The 19,243-nt window shown below is 46.1% G+C and overlaps 1 protein-coding gene across 1 annotated transcript in view; it reads left to right on the top strand.

The window, feature by feature from the left end:
* LOC121445694 (calcineurin-binding protein cabin-1) overlaps positions 1-19,243 on the top strand; it is a gene marked incomplete at its 3' end in the record, with an annotated part of 67,984 nt that overhangs the window by 18,660 nt on the left and 30,081 nt on the right. Inside the window, exons 10-19 of the mRNA XM_041647842.1 lie at positions 18-186; positions 2,198-2,334; positions 2,881-3,098; positions 5,122-5,200; positions 5,743-5,930; positions 6,878-7,030; positions 7,919-8,113; positions 10,561-10,803; positions 12,051-12,207; positions 14,370-14,485. Coding sequence (XP_041503776.1) covers positions 18-186; positions 2,198-2,334; positions 2,881-3,098; positions 5,122-5,200; positions 5,743-5,930; positions 6,878-7,030; positions 7,919-8,113; positions 10,561-10,803; positions 12,051-12,207; positions 14,370-14,485 — 1,655 coding nt within the window. The remainder of the gene's footprint in view (positions 1-17; positions 187-2,197; positions 2,335-2,880; positions 3,099-5,121; positions 5,201-5,742; positions 5,931-6,877; positions 7,031-7,918; positions 8,114-10,560; positions 10,804-12,050; positions 12,208-14,369; positions 14,486-19,243) is intronic.

The following is a 19,243-nucleotide window of genomic DNA, read 5'->3' as shown; positions in this document are numbered from 1 at the left end:
TTTCACTCTTGGTGAAGGTGATGTTTCTGGGGGAGATAAATCTAAGAAAGGTGTAAAGCGTAAGAAGACTTTAGAAGAGAGTGGAGAGACAGCAAAGCGGAGGTCTGCCCGTGTCCGAAACACCAAGTGCAAAAAGGAAGAGAAAGTGGATTTCCAGGGGCTTCTGGTAAAGTTCCTGCCGTCCAGGTACTGTACTCTTGTGTTTTTTTCTGAAGTAACCTGCAGATTGCTGTCTTTTTCTTCCAGCAGCATTTTCATCCTATTAGTTCCCCTCCCTTTGGGTACCCTTCTTGTTTCCCTTGACCTTTGCTTGGATACAGAGTGTAGATTGCACTAGATTGGCTTCTTGGTTTTTTTTTAGCCTCTCCTAAAGGTGTGTGTTTGTTAGTATTCAGGCATTTGTACTGGCCTGCCCTTGGGATTCTGGCAGGCTGTGTCCTCAGCTGTGGCCACTAAGAGCACCTCCTGTGCACATTGTCTACATTCCCTTTTAAAGGGCCCTGCGCACCTCTTCCCTCCCTCCCTCCCTCCCTCCCTCTTTCTCATTCTCTCTCCCTCCCTCTCTGTATCTCTGCCTTTCACTTCTCTTCTGCTGCTCCTGTCCCAGAAGCCAGTGTCCCTCCTTCCCTTTCCCTCCACATGAACTCATTGTGTGGCGTCTTTCTCCAGCGTGCCGCTTTTTTAAGATCACTACAGTGTTTCTGCCTTTCTTTGTTTCCATGATTCCATTGCTTTCTGGGAAGAAGGAGGAAGACCTGGCTCCTTTATTGATTCTTCATGACCCTCAAAGAATCCTAGGGCAGAAGGTGCTGTCTCAGAAACAGGAGGCACCTAGGCCTCTAAGTTCTTACTGGTCCTCCTCCTTTGGTCTTACCCTAGACTCTCTCTCCTGAGCCTTCTTAGGGTTTATCGTGCCAGTGGGCCTGCTTCATGGTATCCTGTTTCTGTCCTCCCAGCAAAGTGAAGAGAGCAAGTAATCTGCTCTGCTCCATCATATTTCTCCTTTATAGCACTCTGGAGGGGGGCATATTTTTGATCTTCCAGGACTTCCTCTCTCAACTCCTGTGTCTTTGTAAGTCTAGGGCTTTTCTCTCTTTACCGTTATCTGAGCAGCATTTGATCAGTACACCATCAAGAGATCTCAGTCTTCAGCGGTCATTTTGACAGTGACGGTTTATTTCAGTGGTTATTCCGTTAGAATTCAAGGGGAACTCAGAAACTTTAACAGACTGTACATCATTTTGTGTCAGGATACTTAGCCTCTCTTTTTCCCCTCCATCCATCTCTCCCATGAGGGTAAACTTCTTAGATGAAGGTTGTTTTTAGTACACAGCTAAGGAGGACCAAGGTGGAGATGTGATGCCTTCTGCTGGGTTTCTCCTGAAACGTGCTACAGGGAAAAGTGTCTCTTTGGGAGAGTGAAGGATTGATTGTGTTGTAGTTGTCTTCCCCTTAACCCTGCTTGGCCTACCCTGTGGTCTTGTTCCCTGCCTTCTTTATGTGGGGCTACCTCTGCTTCAAGTTGGTCTCCATGAAGTTTGAATATTTGTTCCTGTGAGTGTCCTGAGAGAGACATTTAAAGGTTCCCTAAGTGTTGTGCTGGTGCTGGTTGAGGAAGCTATAGGATGGCTAAACATGGTCCTAGGGAAGTGTCTGGAGGTGGTGTCTGCAGTGTGAGGAGCCATGCACGGATAGAGCTCGGATGGGCTTGATGCGGCCCCACAGCACACCTGTGTTCTTCTGGCTGGAGACTCTGCTTGTGCTTAGCTCCTCTGTTGTCAGTCCGAGAGTGTGCGCTCTGGTTCTGCTCCCCAAGGCAGGGCCCTGTAGTGGTTGGTCTTTATTTGGGTTGTTTGTGGGTGAGTTCCTGCTTATGGTCTGCCTCTCACATTGAGAGATGAGCTTGCTGCCGGCCACTGCCGGTATTTGTAGTTGTATTCTGGTACCTAGCTTTGTGCATGGCACATGGCTGCTGCTCACCAGCTGTCTGTTGGTGGTATAGAGTAAGTATGGGTACCGACCCCACAGACTTAGGAAGTCTGGAGAGAGGCGGCGCCTTTTGGAGGCCTGGGTGGGTGCTCTCATCTGTCTGTTTCAGTGTCCTTCATCTCTGCTCAATCCAGTTGCTCTACTAGGAGTTGGGATGCTTTGTCACAGTGAGTGGTATGGCTTTGTGATGTGAGCATGTTCCATGTAGGTTAAGAAAACTGGACCCTGAGGAGGAAGATGACCCATTTAATAACTATGAAGTTCAGTCAGAAGCCAAGCTGGAGAGCTTCTCAAATGTGGGGCCTCACCGACTATCCTTTGATTCGGCCACATTCATGGAATCTGGTAGGAATCAGCGGTGCCATCAGTCACTGCTGGGGTTCTTCCTTCCACCAACCTGTAACCTGCCTGGGTTTTGTTCTGCATGATGGTTCAGGGTGTTTCGTGAGCGTTGGTGAAAGAGCTGCTGTGGTCAGCTGAGGGCTCCAGGTGCATGCTTGCTGTGCTCCTAAGGCTGTGTACTTAACACTGGCCTCAGAGGCTTGCCTTTGCAAGCTTAGTGTGTGTTATCACATCTATTCTGTGTGTGCTGGGTCCCAGACACTGTTTTGTGTGTATGATCTCAATCACTGCACATGGGAGCACTTGGAGGTTAGCCCTTTTGATATTCATCTTAGACATGGGAACTTTGGGAGGCTTGTTCACCATTGGCAAGTGCTAGAGTCAGCACTGAATGCTGATAAGCCTGGTCTTAGCACTGCAGCATGGCTTTATGCTTACCTAGATTGAGTTGGGGAAGAGAGGAGCCAAGCTGTCCTCTTCTGAAGAGAAGAGAAACTGGGTGCAGGGGGCCTATTCATCTTGGTGAGGTTATTTTCCTTCTCTGGACAGAGAAGCAGGATGTGCATGAGTTCCTGATGGAGAACTTGACCAATGGGGGCATCCTGGAGCTGATGATGCGCTATCTGAAGAGCATGGGCCACAAGTTCTTGCTGCGGTGGCCCCCGGGCCTGGCAGATGTCGTTCTTAGCGTCTACCACAGCTGGAGGAGGCATAGCACCAGCCTGCCCAACCCATTGCTGAGGGACTGCAGCAACAAGCACATCAAGGTTGGGCCTCTTAAGGGCTATAGTGTCACTGGTACCAGGAGACAGTGACAGGGATCTTCCTCGGGTGCAGGACTGCTGTGTCCAGCCCGCTTGCTCTATTTAGTTCTCAGTCTGGAACCTGGACCATTGTGCAGTTTGAAGCAGGGAGCCACATGACCTGCCTTGTGTCCAGAAAACTCCTAGTGACTGAATGGGATACTCTGGGGGTGAGAATGAGTATAGCAGACTGAAGGCTGCTGCCGGTTGAGCCATGGTGGTGACAGATTCCATTAATGGCAATGCAGTGGAGTTGAGGTTCTGGAACACAACTGGCAAGATATCTGGACTTGAGTAAGAAGAAGTAAGCCATGGGGACGGTGTCTAATGTTGTTTACTGCGATGAGAGTGGTCATAGGAAAAGGAAGCTCTGGCTGTATTTGACAGGCTAGGAACTATTACTAATTTGTAAAAATGTTTTTGTGTGCATACATGGTATTAGGGGCCTTGTCCATGCTAGGTAAGAACTCTATCACTGAGCTTTATCCATAGCCCTGTTTATCAGGTGAGAAAACAGAATAGAGGAAACAGCTAGGTAGGGTGCTTAGGGGAGTGGTCCTCCAGCAGTTGGGAGTTAAGCCTTGCTCAGCTCCATCTACTGCATTCCCTATCACAGATTCCTGTTGTAGTGTTTTCTAGAGCTCAAGGACGCAGGTTATCAGGCCCACCTCTCTTGTTGAAGGTAGAATGCCAGGCACTGAGGTAGGAACGTGGAAAGACATCTATTTTGGTGACTTTTTTTATTGCTGATAAAACATCATGATCAAGGCAAGTTAGAGAAGGAAGGGTTTATTTGGGGCTTAGAGCTCCAGAGGGATAGGAGTCTATCACCATCTTGGTGCAGAACATGCGGCAGGCAAGCAGGCATGGTGCTGGAGTAGCCGCTGAGAGCTCACGTCTCCATCCACAAACCGTAAGCCAGAAACCTCAAGCCTCTCTCCAGTGACACACTTTCCAAACAAGGCCATGCTTTTTAATCCTTCCCAAATAGTTCCACTAAGACCAGTACTCAAACTTGTGAGCCTGTGGCAGCCATGCCACAGGACCCAATCCAGGTAATCTTTCTGGTTGAGAGTCAGGCTGGAGTTGACATGTCTGCAGAGCCATTGCTTCGTCACCAAGCCGATCTCACTGCGATACCCCCAAGTAGCTTTTTCCCACTAGGCTTTATTTTCTCCAGGAATAATGTGAGTCAGCAGGAGCCAGTGTTTGAAATCCAGAAATGGGACTGCCCCTTTTCCAGCTGTACCTGCTGGCAGTGCCCCATCTCTGAGTCTTAGCCTCTTTAGTACCCTGATGATTACACACCATGTTGCTGGCACTTTTAAATGTTGAGTGGTGGCTAGTCTGTGTCTGGCCTGGCAGAGGAGTCAGGTAACAGACAGGTTGCTTCTTCCCTAAGTAGAGCCATCTCTTGTTTTTTCTAAACATTCTGGCAGTAGCCGTGATTATTGTTTAGTAAAGAGAATTAAATTTTCATCTATGCCTTAGTGGGTAAAAGAGCTTGCTGAATAGGCCCTGGTAACCTAGATGATCCCTGAAACCCATGTGTAGATGGAAAGAGAGAACCAACTCTGCAAAGTCCTCTGACCCTCCACAAACGTGCTATAACACACATACACACATCACATACATATGCACATACATATAACTCTAGCACAACATTAAAAAATGTATAAATAAATTTTAATCAGTTTTGTAAAAAGCACCTTTAGTGCTGAGAATACAGCTCAGTAGAAAGTTTGCCCGGCATGCACAAAGCTCTGGGTTGATTCCCCAGCCCTGGAACAAACAGGTGGATATGGTGGCCCAGTGTGTAATCCCAGTACTTGGAAGGTGCGAAGATGAGGTGCAGAAGTTCGAGGTTGGCCATTGGCTTCGTAGTCATTTGAGCCAAACTTGGGATACATGAGAAAAGTTGGTTTTAGTTTGGTCATCTCCTGATGTGGTGAGTCTTTGCCCCATCCTCCCTGTGCTTGTCCTATAGGACATGATGCTAATGTCTCTCTCCTGCATGGAGCTCCAGCTGGACCAGTGGCTGCTGACCAAAGGCCGAAGCTCGACAGGTAGGGGGCATTTGTATTCTTAGCATGGTGATTTTCTGAACATCACTAGGCTGGAGGAAGCCCGAGTGGTGAGACTGGGCCATGCAGTCCCTGGGCACCTTCTCTGAGATGGCTTTTCAGTATTTCTGCTAAATCCCCTGACACTGAGGAGGTGGCAGCAGAGGCAGCTGTAGGTATCACTTAGCTGCCGTTACCGTTACTTGGGACTTAAGGAAGTAGACTCCCAGCCTTGGAGTGACTGCTCAGTGCTGTATGTGTCTCCAGTAATTTTCTCAGATTATTCTTTTAAAATTCCACCTGGTAGAATATAGTTAAGTTTAGTGTTCAGTGAAGTTAGCAGCCCCCTTTCTTATCTCTCTGTGACTGTCTGACTGAGCTACTCTGTATCCTGCTGCTCAGGGGCTGTGGGACTCTGAGGAATCAGGGAACCTAATCATGGACACTTGGGGGCTACTACCGGGAGGGCTGAAGGAGGCCTCTGGGAGTGGAAAGGTGTTTGGATGATGTACATGAAGGCGTCACATTGCCCGGATGTTTTCTAGTGTCCCCCCGGAACTGCCCTGCTGGTGTGGTGACAGGTAGGTTTGGGCCTGACTTCCCAGGAACCCACTGCCTGGGTGATCTCCTGCAGCTGTCATTCGCCTCGTCTCAGCGGGACCTCTTTGAGGATGGCTGGCTGGAGTTTGTTGTCCGCGTGTACTGGCTGAAAGCGCGTTTCTTGGCGTTGCAGGTTGGTTCCGTGGTCAGAACGTGCCCCCACACCTGACAGGGAGGGCAGAGAACTGGCTATATTGAGGAAATAAGCATTTGTAACTCTGCTGGACTTGTGTGAGGAAGTGAGGCATTTTGGAAATTGCCAGCATGTCAGTAGTCAAAGCATGGCTGCCATTCTGGGAGCACCTCAGTGCCCACCACAGGGCTTTGAAGGGATCCTATGTTCTCCAGCGATCTCTGCTCAAAACTGCCTTGATTGATCCTTTTATTTTCCCGTGAAGGCTCAGCAAGTAACAGGAATAGGAACAGGGTGCTCCAAAAGGAATTACTCACCTGGCTTCTTCTTAGAGCCTAGGTGGGAAGGCCATAGTGACTCTACTGTTCTCCAGTACCCTTCTCTGCTGGTACTTGGGGCACTGGGAGAGTGTGTCAGAGATAGCCTGGATCATAGTAGCTCAGTCTGGGGGAAGCAGCACGGTTAATGTGAAGAATGTCAGTTCTAGAGTTAGGACAGGCCTTGGTTTAACTCTGGATTGGCCAGACACCTGGCTGTGCTGAGGTGACATTGGTGTCTTCACCTGTGACATTGTTAATGAAACTTTGTCTCTCAGAGCTGTGGAATGGATCACTCATTATTCATGTACTTAGTCACGGGAAGGGATTTGTTTAGCTGCACTTTTCTGGAAAGCCCTTTTCGGTGGTGGGGAAAGAGGCATAACAATAATTGAAGACCTTAGCTTATTGGCACATGCTTGTAATTCCAGCACCTAGAGGGGAGAGTTTAAGGCCAGCCTTGTGCTACATAGTATAAGATCAGCATGGACTATGAGACCCTGTCTCTCAGCAAATAAACAAACCAGCTTAAGGGTGTCTATGTCTAGTGAGATCAGGAGTGTATGGGACCAGACAGCACAATTAACTCTCTACTTTTTGCCACCTTTTCTTGGTTTTTCTTCTGACCAGGGAGACATGGAACAAGCCCTGGAGAATTATGACATCTGCACAGAAATGCTCCAGAGTTCCAGTGCCATCCAGGCAGAGGCAGGAGCTGAGCAAGGGGACATTGTCATCCGGCTGCCCAACCTTCACAATGACTCTGTTGTTTCTCTGGAGGAAGTGAGTAGATGTCTTTAATAGTATTTTCTTGGTGGAAGATGTACTCTGGTTGATCTAGTCAGACCAGACCTGATCTGCTCCTGTGAAATAAGCGATGCCCACATACCGAGCAGAAGGTCCTGGGGTGAGGGTAGGGGGCAGCGCAGGTGTAGGACAGACTCCACTGGCAGAAAGCTTGTCCAGCTGGCAAGTGTGGAAGCTGTGACCAAGCGTGATTCAGAAGGAGTAGTTGCTCAGCCCCAGCAGGACTGGAGGGAAGCACTGGACCAGTGCTAATCTGGCTGCACACAGGAGTGGAATAAATGTTGTGTGTGCCAGGCCTTTGCTGGATGGCACTCTCCTCACGTGCGCCTTCTGCCCTGCTGCAGTCTATATCTGTGATGTGTTCACATGGCTGAAAGCGTCTACATTCCTCTACCTTTGTTTCAGGACAAGGCCAGGCACTCTGCTGTCTATGTGCCAGGGCTACATTGGGCCCTCTGTGAGGAAAGGGCCCTGTGGGTCAATGCATGTCAATCCCCTGACTCTTTCTCTGGGTCTTTGGCAGCCAGGCAGTCCGTGGTTGTGAAGTCTGGCTTCTGAACTGTGACCATGAACTTTCACACTGTTTTGGCAGATACTATTCAAGAACCCTTCTGCTTTTGCAGTGGCTGTGTGTTTTTGCTTTTAAAGACTTGAATATATCTGGATATTAACATAACTAATTTTGAAGGAGTATGCACATTGTATGAACACTGATATTAAGTGCAGAACCTAGTGTATTTTGGCTGAAACAGTACTAGAGTATAAGCTTATCTTTCTCATTTAGATGGGAAGACTCAAACATTGACTAAATTCAGGGAGGGGATGAGGGATTGCTATTAGGCAACATTATTGGACCTTTTTCAGATTGATAAGAACCTGAAGTCTCTGGAAAGGTGCCAGTCGCTGGAGGAGATCCAGCGGCTGTTTGAGGCAGGTGACTACAAGGCAGTGGTGCAGCTGCTCCGGCCCACCTTGTGTACCAGTGGGTTTGACCGAGCCAAACACCTGGAGTTTATGACTTCCATTCCTGAGAGGCCAGCCCAACTGCTTCTACTGCAGGTATGTGCCCACCGTCCATGTTTATATTGCCTTTACTTTGTGTGTGTGTGTTTGTCTACCTCTGGAAGTTCTGACCTAGAACTCATAGAGATCTGCCTGTGTCTGCCTCCCAAGTGCTGTGATTAATGGTGTGTGCCACTATCGCCCATGAGCTAACACTGCCAGGCTTGTTTAGTTTTAAATCATGACTTTTATTGTTGTTTTGTTTGTTTTTATATGCAAAATTCTCAGCTTTTATGTTGTCAGAATCTTTTCATATTTGCAAATGGTTGTGATTTTGTTCATTGTAAGTTGTTTCATATGCTTAGATAACATTTTTTATACTGGACCAATGCTCATCTACTCAAGTTACTCCACAAAGAGGACTGGAGCCTCCTCCGAGTACCTGGCAATAGTCAAGAAGGCTGCAGTGTTCTAGAGGGAGGAGGGAAGGAGGCTGGACACACACCAATAGGGTTGAAAGTATTTTTGCTCTTACTGGCCTACAGCAGTGTATGTTTTATGTTTTGCATGTTTTAACTTGCCTGCTTTTGTGTTTCTGGAGTGGGGATCAAATTCAGAATCTTTCTCATGGTAAGGGGGATACAAGAAAGAATTCCCAATTTAGCAAGCTTCTTTTTATGTTCCTTAGTATAGCAGTGGTTCCTTCTTGTGGAGTTAATCTTTGGATATTACTATTTTGGATTATTAATGTACTTTTTAATAGTACATTGTTGGTTTCTAAGAACTCTACTGATCATTGCCTGTTTATTTAAACCTGGTCTTTTAATGAGATTCCTGTTTTTTTTTTTGTTGTTTACTGTTTGTTTGACTATATGGTAGTGTTGCCCACAGAGAGTGGTAATTTGGTTTCTACACTAGTTGGAAGCTGGTCTTCTGCTTTTTTCTAGTTCTGGTCCTGAGCCGTATGTTCTGTTAGAGCACTATTGGCGACCCCTCATCTTTGCCAACTTTGGAAATCGGTGTGCACGCTGTCTTATATCTGCCTCTTGCATGTTCAGTTTTGATCAGAAGGAATCAGCTTGGGTTTGGGACCCCATAGGTATACTCCATAGCCCCTTCCCCAGTGACTTCCTCTTCAAGGAGGCTGCTTTCTCAAAGAAGCAGAGGCTCCCTTTTCCTGACTTGGTGAGTTAGGAGAAAGTTTTGTGTTCAAATTTTGCAATATATTTTGAAGGCATTTGGGACCTTTCTGCTCCCATACCTGTGCCACCCCAGAGAAAGGTGGATAGGAGCTGCCTCCAGACCTAGGCTTGGGGTTGCAGGGGCAAGGGGTGGGCCAGAGCCAGATGACACACGCAGGCAGTAGGTGCTTCCTGCTGGTCCAGCAAGCTGCCTGTCAGATGTGTGACTTCACACACTGTTTGCTGAAGCACAAGCCATTGATGAAGCCCATTTCCCTGGGGTTTAAATGGGTTATATTCTAGGCCTCCTCTCCTTCCTCAGAGGAGCTTTATAGAAAGTCGATGGCTTCCACGGAGGTTTTAAAATAGAAGTCATGACTCTGTGTGGTGTTGTAAGAGCCGTGTGTCCTTCACATTGTGCTCAGTGTGGCCTGCATTTCAGTTCATGGAAATGTACCTTCAAGGGGTGATGCCATGGCTGAGGCTCACATGTGCATTGGGGAAGAGGGAGCTTACAGAATGATGACTTCATCAGTTACTGGCCATTTGTCCCTTCTGAGGCATCAGTTCATGTTCCTCCCTAGTATGTTGCCTTACCCTGCTGAGACGGCCCCCTCATTCCTTGAGACCTGGCGGTAGAGGGACATAATACTTTGGAGGAGAAGTATCTTAGTTACTTTTCTGTTGTTATGAAGGGACACCATGACCAAGGCCACTTATAAAAGAATATTTAATTGGGTACTTGCTTACATTTTCAGAGGGCGAGTCCGTGACTACCATGGCAGAAAGTGTGGCAGCAGGCAGCCCTGGAGCAGTAGATAAAGAGCATGTATTTTGATCTGCAGGTTGGGTGCAGAGAGAGTGAGACTGGGCCTGGTATGGGCTATTAAAGCCCCAAATCCCACCCCAGTGACACACCTCCTCCAACAAGGCCACACCTCCTAATCCTTCCGAAACAGTTCTACCAACTAGAGACCAAGCATTCAAATATGAGCTCATGGGGGCCATTCTCATTCAGGTCAACACAAGAGGTAACAAAGGAATTAGTCACTTAGCTTCAGTTTTGCTGCTTGCCAACTCTGGTTCTGTTCACTGAGGCCCAGCTTTAGAAATGGGAAGATTAGGCACAAAAGTAAAGCATTTTTCTAAAAGCTCCCAGGCCATATTGCCATTGCACCCAGGTCAGTGCAGATGCCTCAAGGCCAAATGAAAACCGCTGAAGGACACCTGCTCTTGGTCCTGTGTTTTCTCCCAGCCTTAGGCCTGTGGTCCCTGTGTGTAGAACTGACACATACTTTTCGTTTTGCTTCTTCTTGTGTTCAGGACTCATTGCTCCGGTTGAAGGACCACAAACAGTGTTTTGAATGTTCTGACGTGGCTCTGAATGAGGCTGTCCAGCAGATGGTGAACTCAACTGAATCTGCAGCCAAGGAAGAGTGGGTGGCCACGGTGACCCAGTTGCTGCTAGGCATCGAGCAGGCACTGTCATCAGACAGCAGTGGCAGCATCCTAAAGGAATCTTCCTCAACCACCGGCCTTGTCCGGCTCACCAACAACCTCATCCAGGTAACCCTGGCTCCTCTTCACACTGTACTGTCTTCAGCTGGTGTATCTCTCCAATACAGCCTTCTGAGGTTCACTCTTAGTCACTGTGACTTATGTACCCCAAAGGGACACGTTGACTTCTTTGGCTAGAACTTCAGAGTTTGAGTTCGCTGTCCATAGCTGCAGACCTTCTGAGACTGCTTTGTGTCAAGGTCTAGCATTGATGTAGCGCCTGGGATAACAAAGGTTCTCAGACTTCCTGTTCCCGAGAGGCAGAAATAGACTTAGCAAGGAGGTCCTGTCTGCATTTAGTGTGCCAAGAGGCAGAGTGAGGACTACAGTCCAGGCCTGGCCCCCTGCTGGGGTTCCCTACCCCCACAATACCCTAGAACTTCCAGTTGAGGGGTAGCACTTTAAGCCATATATTGGTCATAGTATTTCGTGTCACCCAAGGTGGGTTTTGAGGCAGAGAACCTTCATTTGAGAGCCCTCTGCTGTCTTCTGAACTCATGCTCTGGCCATGAGTAAGTCCTGCTACCCATTACTACTCTAGTGTTTATTTTTTCCCCTCCACTTTGTTCAGCCAAGACCAGGCATCTGCCATTTCTTTCATGAACCGTGGAACCCCTATAGTAGTTCTTTCTATACCTTCTACCTTTTTAGCCCAGCTACTGTTCTGCCACAGAGGCACCTTTTAAACGCTGAAATATGACTGTCTTCTCATTCCCTGAACCCTTTACATATTGACTGGGTAGTGTATCAAAGTGCACTGATCCCCAACCTGCTGCTCCTCTTTTACTTTGTTGGCTGAAGCTATTCTGGACCACCCTCTGGGATCCTTGCCTGTGAGTGTGTCCTCTGCCCTCGTGCATTGCCCTCAGTGTTGGACATACCACAGTAATTTACCTGGACACCTCAAGGGCTTGTCTCTGATCACTCTCTACCTGAGACCCCTGCTGCTGCTCCTGCTTTCATGGTAGCATCTGTGTATGCCCACCGGACTCAGTAGTTTCTCCAGGCCTGTTTTCCCCTGGACTGTTAGCTCCCCTTGCCACAGTCAGTAGTTGCATGTGGCACAAGGAAAGAGCATGTCATTGGGCATTGTGGGACTGTCTGATGATAAACTGGGTACTGCTAGGTCAGTGTTCCCATGTTAAAGCTGTAGGGGTAGGCAGATGTTATACCTTGCCTCTCCCAGAAGGCACTGCAATCTAGGCTCATTTCAGGGGGTCTGGGGAGGCTGACATGCTGCTGGTGCCCTTTGCCAGGTCATTGACTGCAGCATGGCTGTACAAGAGGAGCCCAAGGAGCCCTATGTTTCCTCAGTGCTGCCCTGGATCATTTTGCACAGGATTATCTGGCAGGAAGAAGACACCTTCCGTTCCCTGTGCCACCAACAGCAGCTCCAGAACCCGGCAGAGGAAGGTGTGTCATCACCAGGTTTGGAGGCATGGGGCTAATGCCTGTCCTTATCTGCTCTGTGTGGTAGGTCCCTGAGGCCTTATGTAGGTATTGTGAGTAGGCACATTCTTTAGTGAGCTGTCACACTTAAGCCTCTGGGGCACTGTCGTATTTGTTTCTTAGAGGCCATGCTATGGGTATCCACAGATCATGGAGACCCTTTTGTTGCTGCTCACTTTTTTTTAAAAGTATAAATTTCTAGTAATGAATGTCTGTAGAACTCTTGACAAATAGTACTAAATTGTATTCTCAAAAGACTTTACTAGTGAAAAATGTATATCTATAAATGGTTATTATTTTTCTTATAAAAATGAAAGTTAATTATGCATACCAAAGAATTTTCTCTACTACTGGAAAATGCTGGCCATGGTGGCATGCACACTTAATCCCAGCATCTTGGGAAGCAGAAGCAGGTAGATCTCTGTGACTGAGTTTGAGACCAGTCTAGTCTAGCAAGGACAGCCATGGCTACATAGAGAGATCATGTTTCAGAAAAGCAAAGAAAAGAAAAACAATCAAGTTGTGAGCAGGTAAGTAAACAAGAGGAATTAGCACCCTCAGCTGAAGCATCATGGCCCAGGGAGGAATAGACATGTTCTGTGGACAGGCAGGCATGGTGCTGTCTCTTCCCCCCATCCTGTGGACTGAGGGATGGGAGGTGATCAAATTCTGGGACAAAATCCCAATATCTTCCCATTTATGGAGAGCTGAATAATGGAGACATGCTCCAGAACTATTTGGCCTTTTTAGAGGAAGTTAGGGTAAGGGGGTACTTCTATCCTCCTATGACCAGACTTAATTCCAAGGGCGTGGCTCAGGATTAAGTACATTTCTGGCTGAGTAGTGAGAGACCTTTTATGAGCTGAGTTTCTCAAAATGGACCATGCTTGTAAAATGATTGGAGTAGCAGCAGGATTGGCCAGGAGAAGTTAGCCTGTGGTGCTGGCCGACAGACCCTGGCTAGGCTATCAGGGACTCTGAAGTGACAGAGCCTTTGGAGAGCTGTCGTGCTGTCTCGTGTAGTCACTGGATGGGGGCTCGTGGACGTGTGTGGACTCAAAAAGTCCTGCAGCTGTTGTAGACACTGAAGGAGCTGACAGCTGGAGATGGCAAGTCCTATCAAAGGGAAATCTCGGGGAGGGGGGCCGGTACCCCCCCCGCTCAGCTTCCTCTTCTACCTCTGTGGACATGCGGGGAGTTAAAACTGTAGCTTTAAGGAATGAGAGGCAGTTTTTGCGTGGCAGAAAACTCATCATTTTAAAGAATACCCATGTAGGCGACTCCCAGCCACCTGTAACTGCAGATCAGAGCACCCTGGCTTCCATAGGTACTCCACACGTGGCAGACACAGACACACATACACAATAAAAAATAAGGCCTTAAAAAAAGGAAACTAAAGAACCCACAATGTCTGGAATGGTTTGAGCCTTTATTACCTGAAGGGATTTTTTTTGGGGGGGGGGGGGGTTACTTTTTTTGTTGTTGTTGTTGTTGAGGGATTGACCAGTCGTAAATTTTTGTAAAAGACATTTAAGCTATGTGTAGTTGTGTGCAATGCCATCTGGTGTTTTCTGTTTTAAAATGTTCTCTTTTAATTTACTTTGCTCCCACCCCCGCAAAGAGCCAGTTAAAAGGTGCTCATGGCTTATATATGGTCCAGAGTTTCAAAAATTCTGAGGCTTTTTAAGGAACTAATAATAATTTAATGGTGAACAAACATTTAATGGCAAGTTAATAGTTTTTTTCCCTTCTGCAGTATTCAAGTAAACCTAAATGTGAGAGTTTTCAGAATTTGTTCATGTAGTGTGTGGTCTGTTGTAACTTGTCCTTCTCTTTGAAAAGACAGGAGGTACTCTGAGTGATGTGCAGCAGATGCTAGTATTGGTTCTCGGGTGCTAGGGCAGTTCTGTTTTTCGAGGGAAGCCCTCATTTACATTTTTCTATATGATTTCAGTTGATTTTTGATAAACAGATTGCTTATTAAAACCAGTTAAGTACTTAGACAGAAAAGGAAAGAGAACCGTCTGGTCATATGACAGAGAGAGAAAAGAGAAAATGAGACATGGATGCAGTCCTTTTGCCACTAAGTGTTTGCACTGATTGTCTGTTGGTCCGACCTTTCCCAGGGATGTCGGAGATGCCCATGCTCCCATCTTCCCTCATGCTGCTCAACACAGCACATGAATACTTGGGCAGGAGGTCCTGGTGCTGCAATTCAGATGGGGCGCTGCTGCGATTCTACGTAAGTGATCCTCCTGGGTCATAGGCTGACAGTACGGGGTTGGGGCAAGTGGAAAAGACGACAGAACCCTGGTGGTTCCCTTGCGCTTGTGTTTGTCTTCCTGTAGGGGTTCCCATTGTGGGTCTTTGATTAATACGTGTGTGTAATTGAAGAAACTTGAAGAAAATCTAAACTTGCTTCCTGTGACTTTTTTATTTCTTCTTCTATCACTGTGACGAAACCCATGAGCTAATCATCTTTAAAGGAGTAAAGGTTTCTTCTGGCTCATGGTTTCAAAGATTTGAGTTAGTTGACCCCATTATCTTAGAGCCTTTAGCATACATCATGATGAAAGCACACAAGTCCTGATTGTTCAGTTGGTAGCTATTACAGCACTGGGGACAGTCTTCTTGAGCCTGCCAACTGGGCCTGATTGGTGGTAGCTCTGGGCTTATTGGAGATACGCAGCATGGACCCAGTTTCCACTGAGTAGGAGGCCAGTTAACACCAGACTGATTACAGTGCATCAGGTTTTTCAGATGTACCAAGGAAGAGACATCTAGTCCAGCCTGTATACCTGCTAATAAAGTTTTATTGGGGCATTTATTTACGTAGCAATTATGACTGCTTTTACTATGCATTGATAAGGACAAGAAACTGTAAGTCTGTATGGCTTGAAAGGCCTAAAATCTTTGTTCTTTGCCCTTTAAAAAGCTTGCTGTCTTCTGCTGGGTAACTTGTGTTTGGTGGGTATATCCTCTGCAGCTGCAGCCTTCCTCCTCAGTGCCTCCCTAGTTTGCCCCGTCTTAGAACAGTCTTACCACCTATTAGCATACTCCATAATTTACATATTATGTTTATTATTTGACTTTCCTCTGCTGGTGTTAAATTCAGAGAGAGTAGGTATTTTTGTTCACTTGGTTCGCTGCTGAATCCAAGTGCTTAATACAGCACCTGGCACTAAATTAGTGCAGGTTTGTGTGAGTAGGGCTCTAGAGGACCAGAGCTGATGGAACTGATACTAGAGGAGATTTAGTAGACTGACTCACAGGATATAGTCTGGGTAGTCCAGTGATGTCTGTCTCACAATGGAAACGCTGAGCATCCAGTAACTGTTCAGTTCATGAGGTTGGATGCCCAACAATCCCAGTCTGATGCTGGAATCCCAGAAGATTCCTGGAGAGCTGCTGGTTTTCAGTCTGTGTTGAAATCCTGAAGAAACTAGAATTTTTAAAAATAAATTTATTTATTTTACATAATACCTCAGGATAGATGAACTTGCCAACAAGATTGGTGTCAAGAAGCAAAGCTTCCTTCATCCATGTCCTTTTATGTTGGCTGCCACCAGAACATATAGCTTAGATTTAGGGTGGGTCTTCCAACCTCCATTAATCCGCTTAAGACAATCCCTCACAGGAGTGCCTAGCAGCTTGGGTTTTAGCTGATTCTAGATGTGGTCAGGGTGACAGCCAAAATTGGCTATCACAGGGCTGAAGGAGACTAAGAGTGTATGGAACTTTTCTATGCGCGTGACAGCTCGCAAAGTCTGCATTGCTATGCAGAAATCAGCCACTACCCTCATTCCTCTACCCAAGTGCACAGACACTGCTTCTAGGAGGTCTCCTCAGGCAGCTCTCATGCAGAGAACCTGGGAACATGGCTCAGTAATTTCTGTACAGGATGAGTTCCTGAGTTCAGGTCCCCAGGACCTGTGTCTTAGAGTTACTGTTGCTATGATGAAATACCATGACCAAAAGCAAGTTGGGGAGGAAAGGGTTTATTTAAATAAAGGCTTATATTTCCATTTCTAAAGGAAGTCAGAACAGGAACTCATGCAGGGCAGAAACCTAGAGGCAGGAAATGATGCAGAAGCCATGGAGGGGTGCTACTTACTGGCTTGCTCAGCCTGCTTTCTTAGAGCACCCAGGATCACCATCTCAGGGATGGTACCACCCAAGGTATGCTGGGCCCTCTCACATCAACCAGTAATTAAGAAAATGCCTTACAGCTGCATCTTATGGAGGCGTTTTCTCAATTGAGGCTCCCTCCTCTCTGACTCTAGCTTGTGTCAACTTGACATAAAACTAGCCAGCACACTGTATAAGTGCCCTTGGGCATGGCAGCCTGCCTGTAATCTCAGTGCTTAGAAGGCAGAGACAGACTGCCCAGAGAAAGTTGACTAGCTAGACTAGTTGTATTGTCATGCTCTGGGTTCAGTTGAGAGCTTGCCTGTCTGCCTCAGTGAATAATGTAGAAAGTAATTGAGGAGGGACTCCCATGTCAACCTGTGACTTCTGCACACATGTACAAAGATACTCATGCATACAGGTGAAACCATACACATGCTGATATTCATAATACACACACACATCATATGTACAAGGAGGAAAAGAACAGATACCTTTGCAGGCTGTCTGTGTTGGGGAGTAATGTGAGAGGGAAGAGTAGGCCAAAGGGCCAGTGTATCGTCCTCTTCCCAGGTTTCCCTGGTCTGTGTCTCTTGAACGCTGAATCTCATAAGCCAGGTGAATTGAGAGACAAATGACAAGTGCTGCTATGTTTGTTTCCAGTTCCTAAGTTTCTTACCCAGGACCCATTGAGAGTCCTCAGATTCCCTACCAAATTGCTTTCCTTGGATCCTGCACAACTCACTCCCTTTTCTTCGTACCTTTTCCAAGAGGCTTTCCCCATTCTCCCTACCCTGTGCCACCTGCTCCTGGCACTGTGCAGCTTGTGTTTGTGTCTCTCTGCTATTCAGCAGCTGGCTGAGATCAAACAAAACCTTCCTGTCCTGCAGTTTGAAGCATCTCTAGGGATGTGAGCAGTGGTCACCCCACCCATACTTCCTGCCTGGCTACTGGCCAATCAGTGTTTCATTAAAATACAAGTGACAGGGTATTAGACCATTGTCCCACAGCAGAAACACACACAATCCATCTCATTTATAAAGGTTTCTCCTGGCTTGTTGTCACATGTGTTCTCCATTCCATGTAGATTTTTTGTTTGTTTGTAGGACAAGGTAGGACCAGTTTCACATTTTACATGGATGGCCAGCTGGTTTGAGCTCTTTATTAAAGAATTTTCTTGCTACACCTAATTCTCCTTCATCTCTTGTGAGTGCGAGGAGGTTATCCTTAGGCTGTCTGTATTGATGCTCGCAGCCTTTCTACCCCTGTGCCAGCACCACAGTTTCTTTGATAGTCTGATAACTGCTAGAATTTCTCTACTTACCTTTATTTCCATCATATTCTCTTGGCTGTTCTTGGCTCCTTCTTCTATAACATTGTAAGATCAGTGTATAAGATTTAAGGAAACCGTGCCCTCCCTGGAATTTTGATTGGAATCAGTGGTCTTGTTGATTAATTTGGAAGAGAAGTGCCCAAATTGAATTATTTAGTCATGAACATAATATGTCTTCTTATTTATTTCAGCCTTACATGTTCCTTTTTCTTAATTCAATTATGCACATTTTTCTTGAATCCTAGATTTTTGTGTGTGGTTCTGGGGATCCAAAAAGGTCTTGTGCTTGGTAGGCATATGGTTTATACTTTGAACCCTACTTATCTTTAAAAAAGAAATTCCTATTACAAGTTGATATTTACATTTAATTTTGTTTCATTTTGTTTTGTAGAAATACAGGAACATTTTGAAAAGGAAGTTCTCTTACACATAGGTCCTTGGTTTCTTGTTCCTGGTTTCTGGTAAATTGTAATGGTTTTGAGGCTTGATGGATTTTCTATGTAAATGATTAGTCTGTGGATTCCTTATTATTTCCCTTCTTTTCAGTCTCTGTGGTTCTCTTTTTATTCTCTTAACACCTGGTCACAGATGGTACACTCTGTCACTAAAGCATGCACTTTCTGGGTTTGTGGGCATTGAGAGTCTCTGCTGCAACTCCCCAGACTCCTGCTGTAGTGCAAAGGCAATAAAACTTGTGGAGATGAAAGTTGAATTTCTCTCCTTTTTTGTATTATGAAATAGTTTTTTTTTGTAGTGGTATTAGAAATGAATATGGGGCCTTGTGCATATTAGGCAAGTCTTTGCCACTGAGGTATACCCCAGCCTTGTTTTATTTTTATTTGAGACAGGATTTCCCTGAGTTACCTAGACTGGCAACTTGAATTTAACTCAGGCAGACCTTGAAGTTTTGACCTCTTCTTCTCAGTCTCTGAGTAGCTGGAATTTCAGGTTTATGCCAGGCTACAAAATCGTTTTCTTCTGATTTATTTCAGGCATTCAAAATGTAAATGCTGTTTTTATAACATTTGTATTACTTCTTTGAGGATTTCACAGTGTAGTCTGATCACAGTCACCTCCTATCCCTGCTCTCCACTCCCCTCTTACCTTCACCCCTAACTTTGAGTACCCTATTCTTAACTCATAAACAAACTAACAGTCTTGAGATCTGACACACGGCCAATCATTTGTTGTTCCCTTTCTCCCACCCTGGATCTGGTCTTTCTATTTGTAAAGTTTAGCTACTGCTAATTCTGATTGTTTATTGATTCTAGATTGTTTTTTTCTTAAGTGAAACTTTTTGGAATAATGTTCCACTATTGTAAAGTGGCCTGGTGGTGGTGGCACACACCTTTTATCCTAGCACTTGGGAGGCAGAGGCAAGAGAATCTCTACAGAGCAAATTCCAGAACAGCCAGGGCTACACAGAGAAATCCTGTCTTGAAAAACAAAACAAAACCCCAAACAAACAAAAACTAGCATAAATCAGTTTGGTGTTAAATTTATTTTTTAAAACATTTCTAGGTACTTCTAATAATTTTC

The sequence above is a fragment of the Microtus oregoni genome, unplaced genomic scaffold (assembly GCF_018167655.1).
Source record: "Microtus oregoni isolate MIOR12 unplaced genomic scaffold, Mior012 000296F_ref0000097, whole genome shotgun sequence".
Taxonomy (NCBI): Eukaryota; Metazoa; Chordata; class Mammalia; order Rodentia; family Cricetidae; genus Microtus; species Microtus oregoni.
This window is presented reverse-complemented; position numbering and strand designations above follow the sequence as displayed.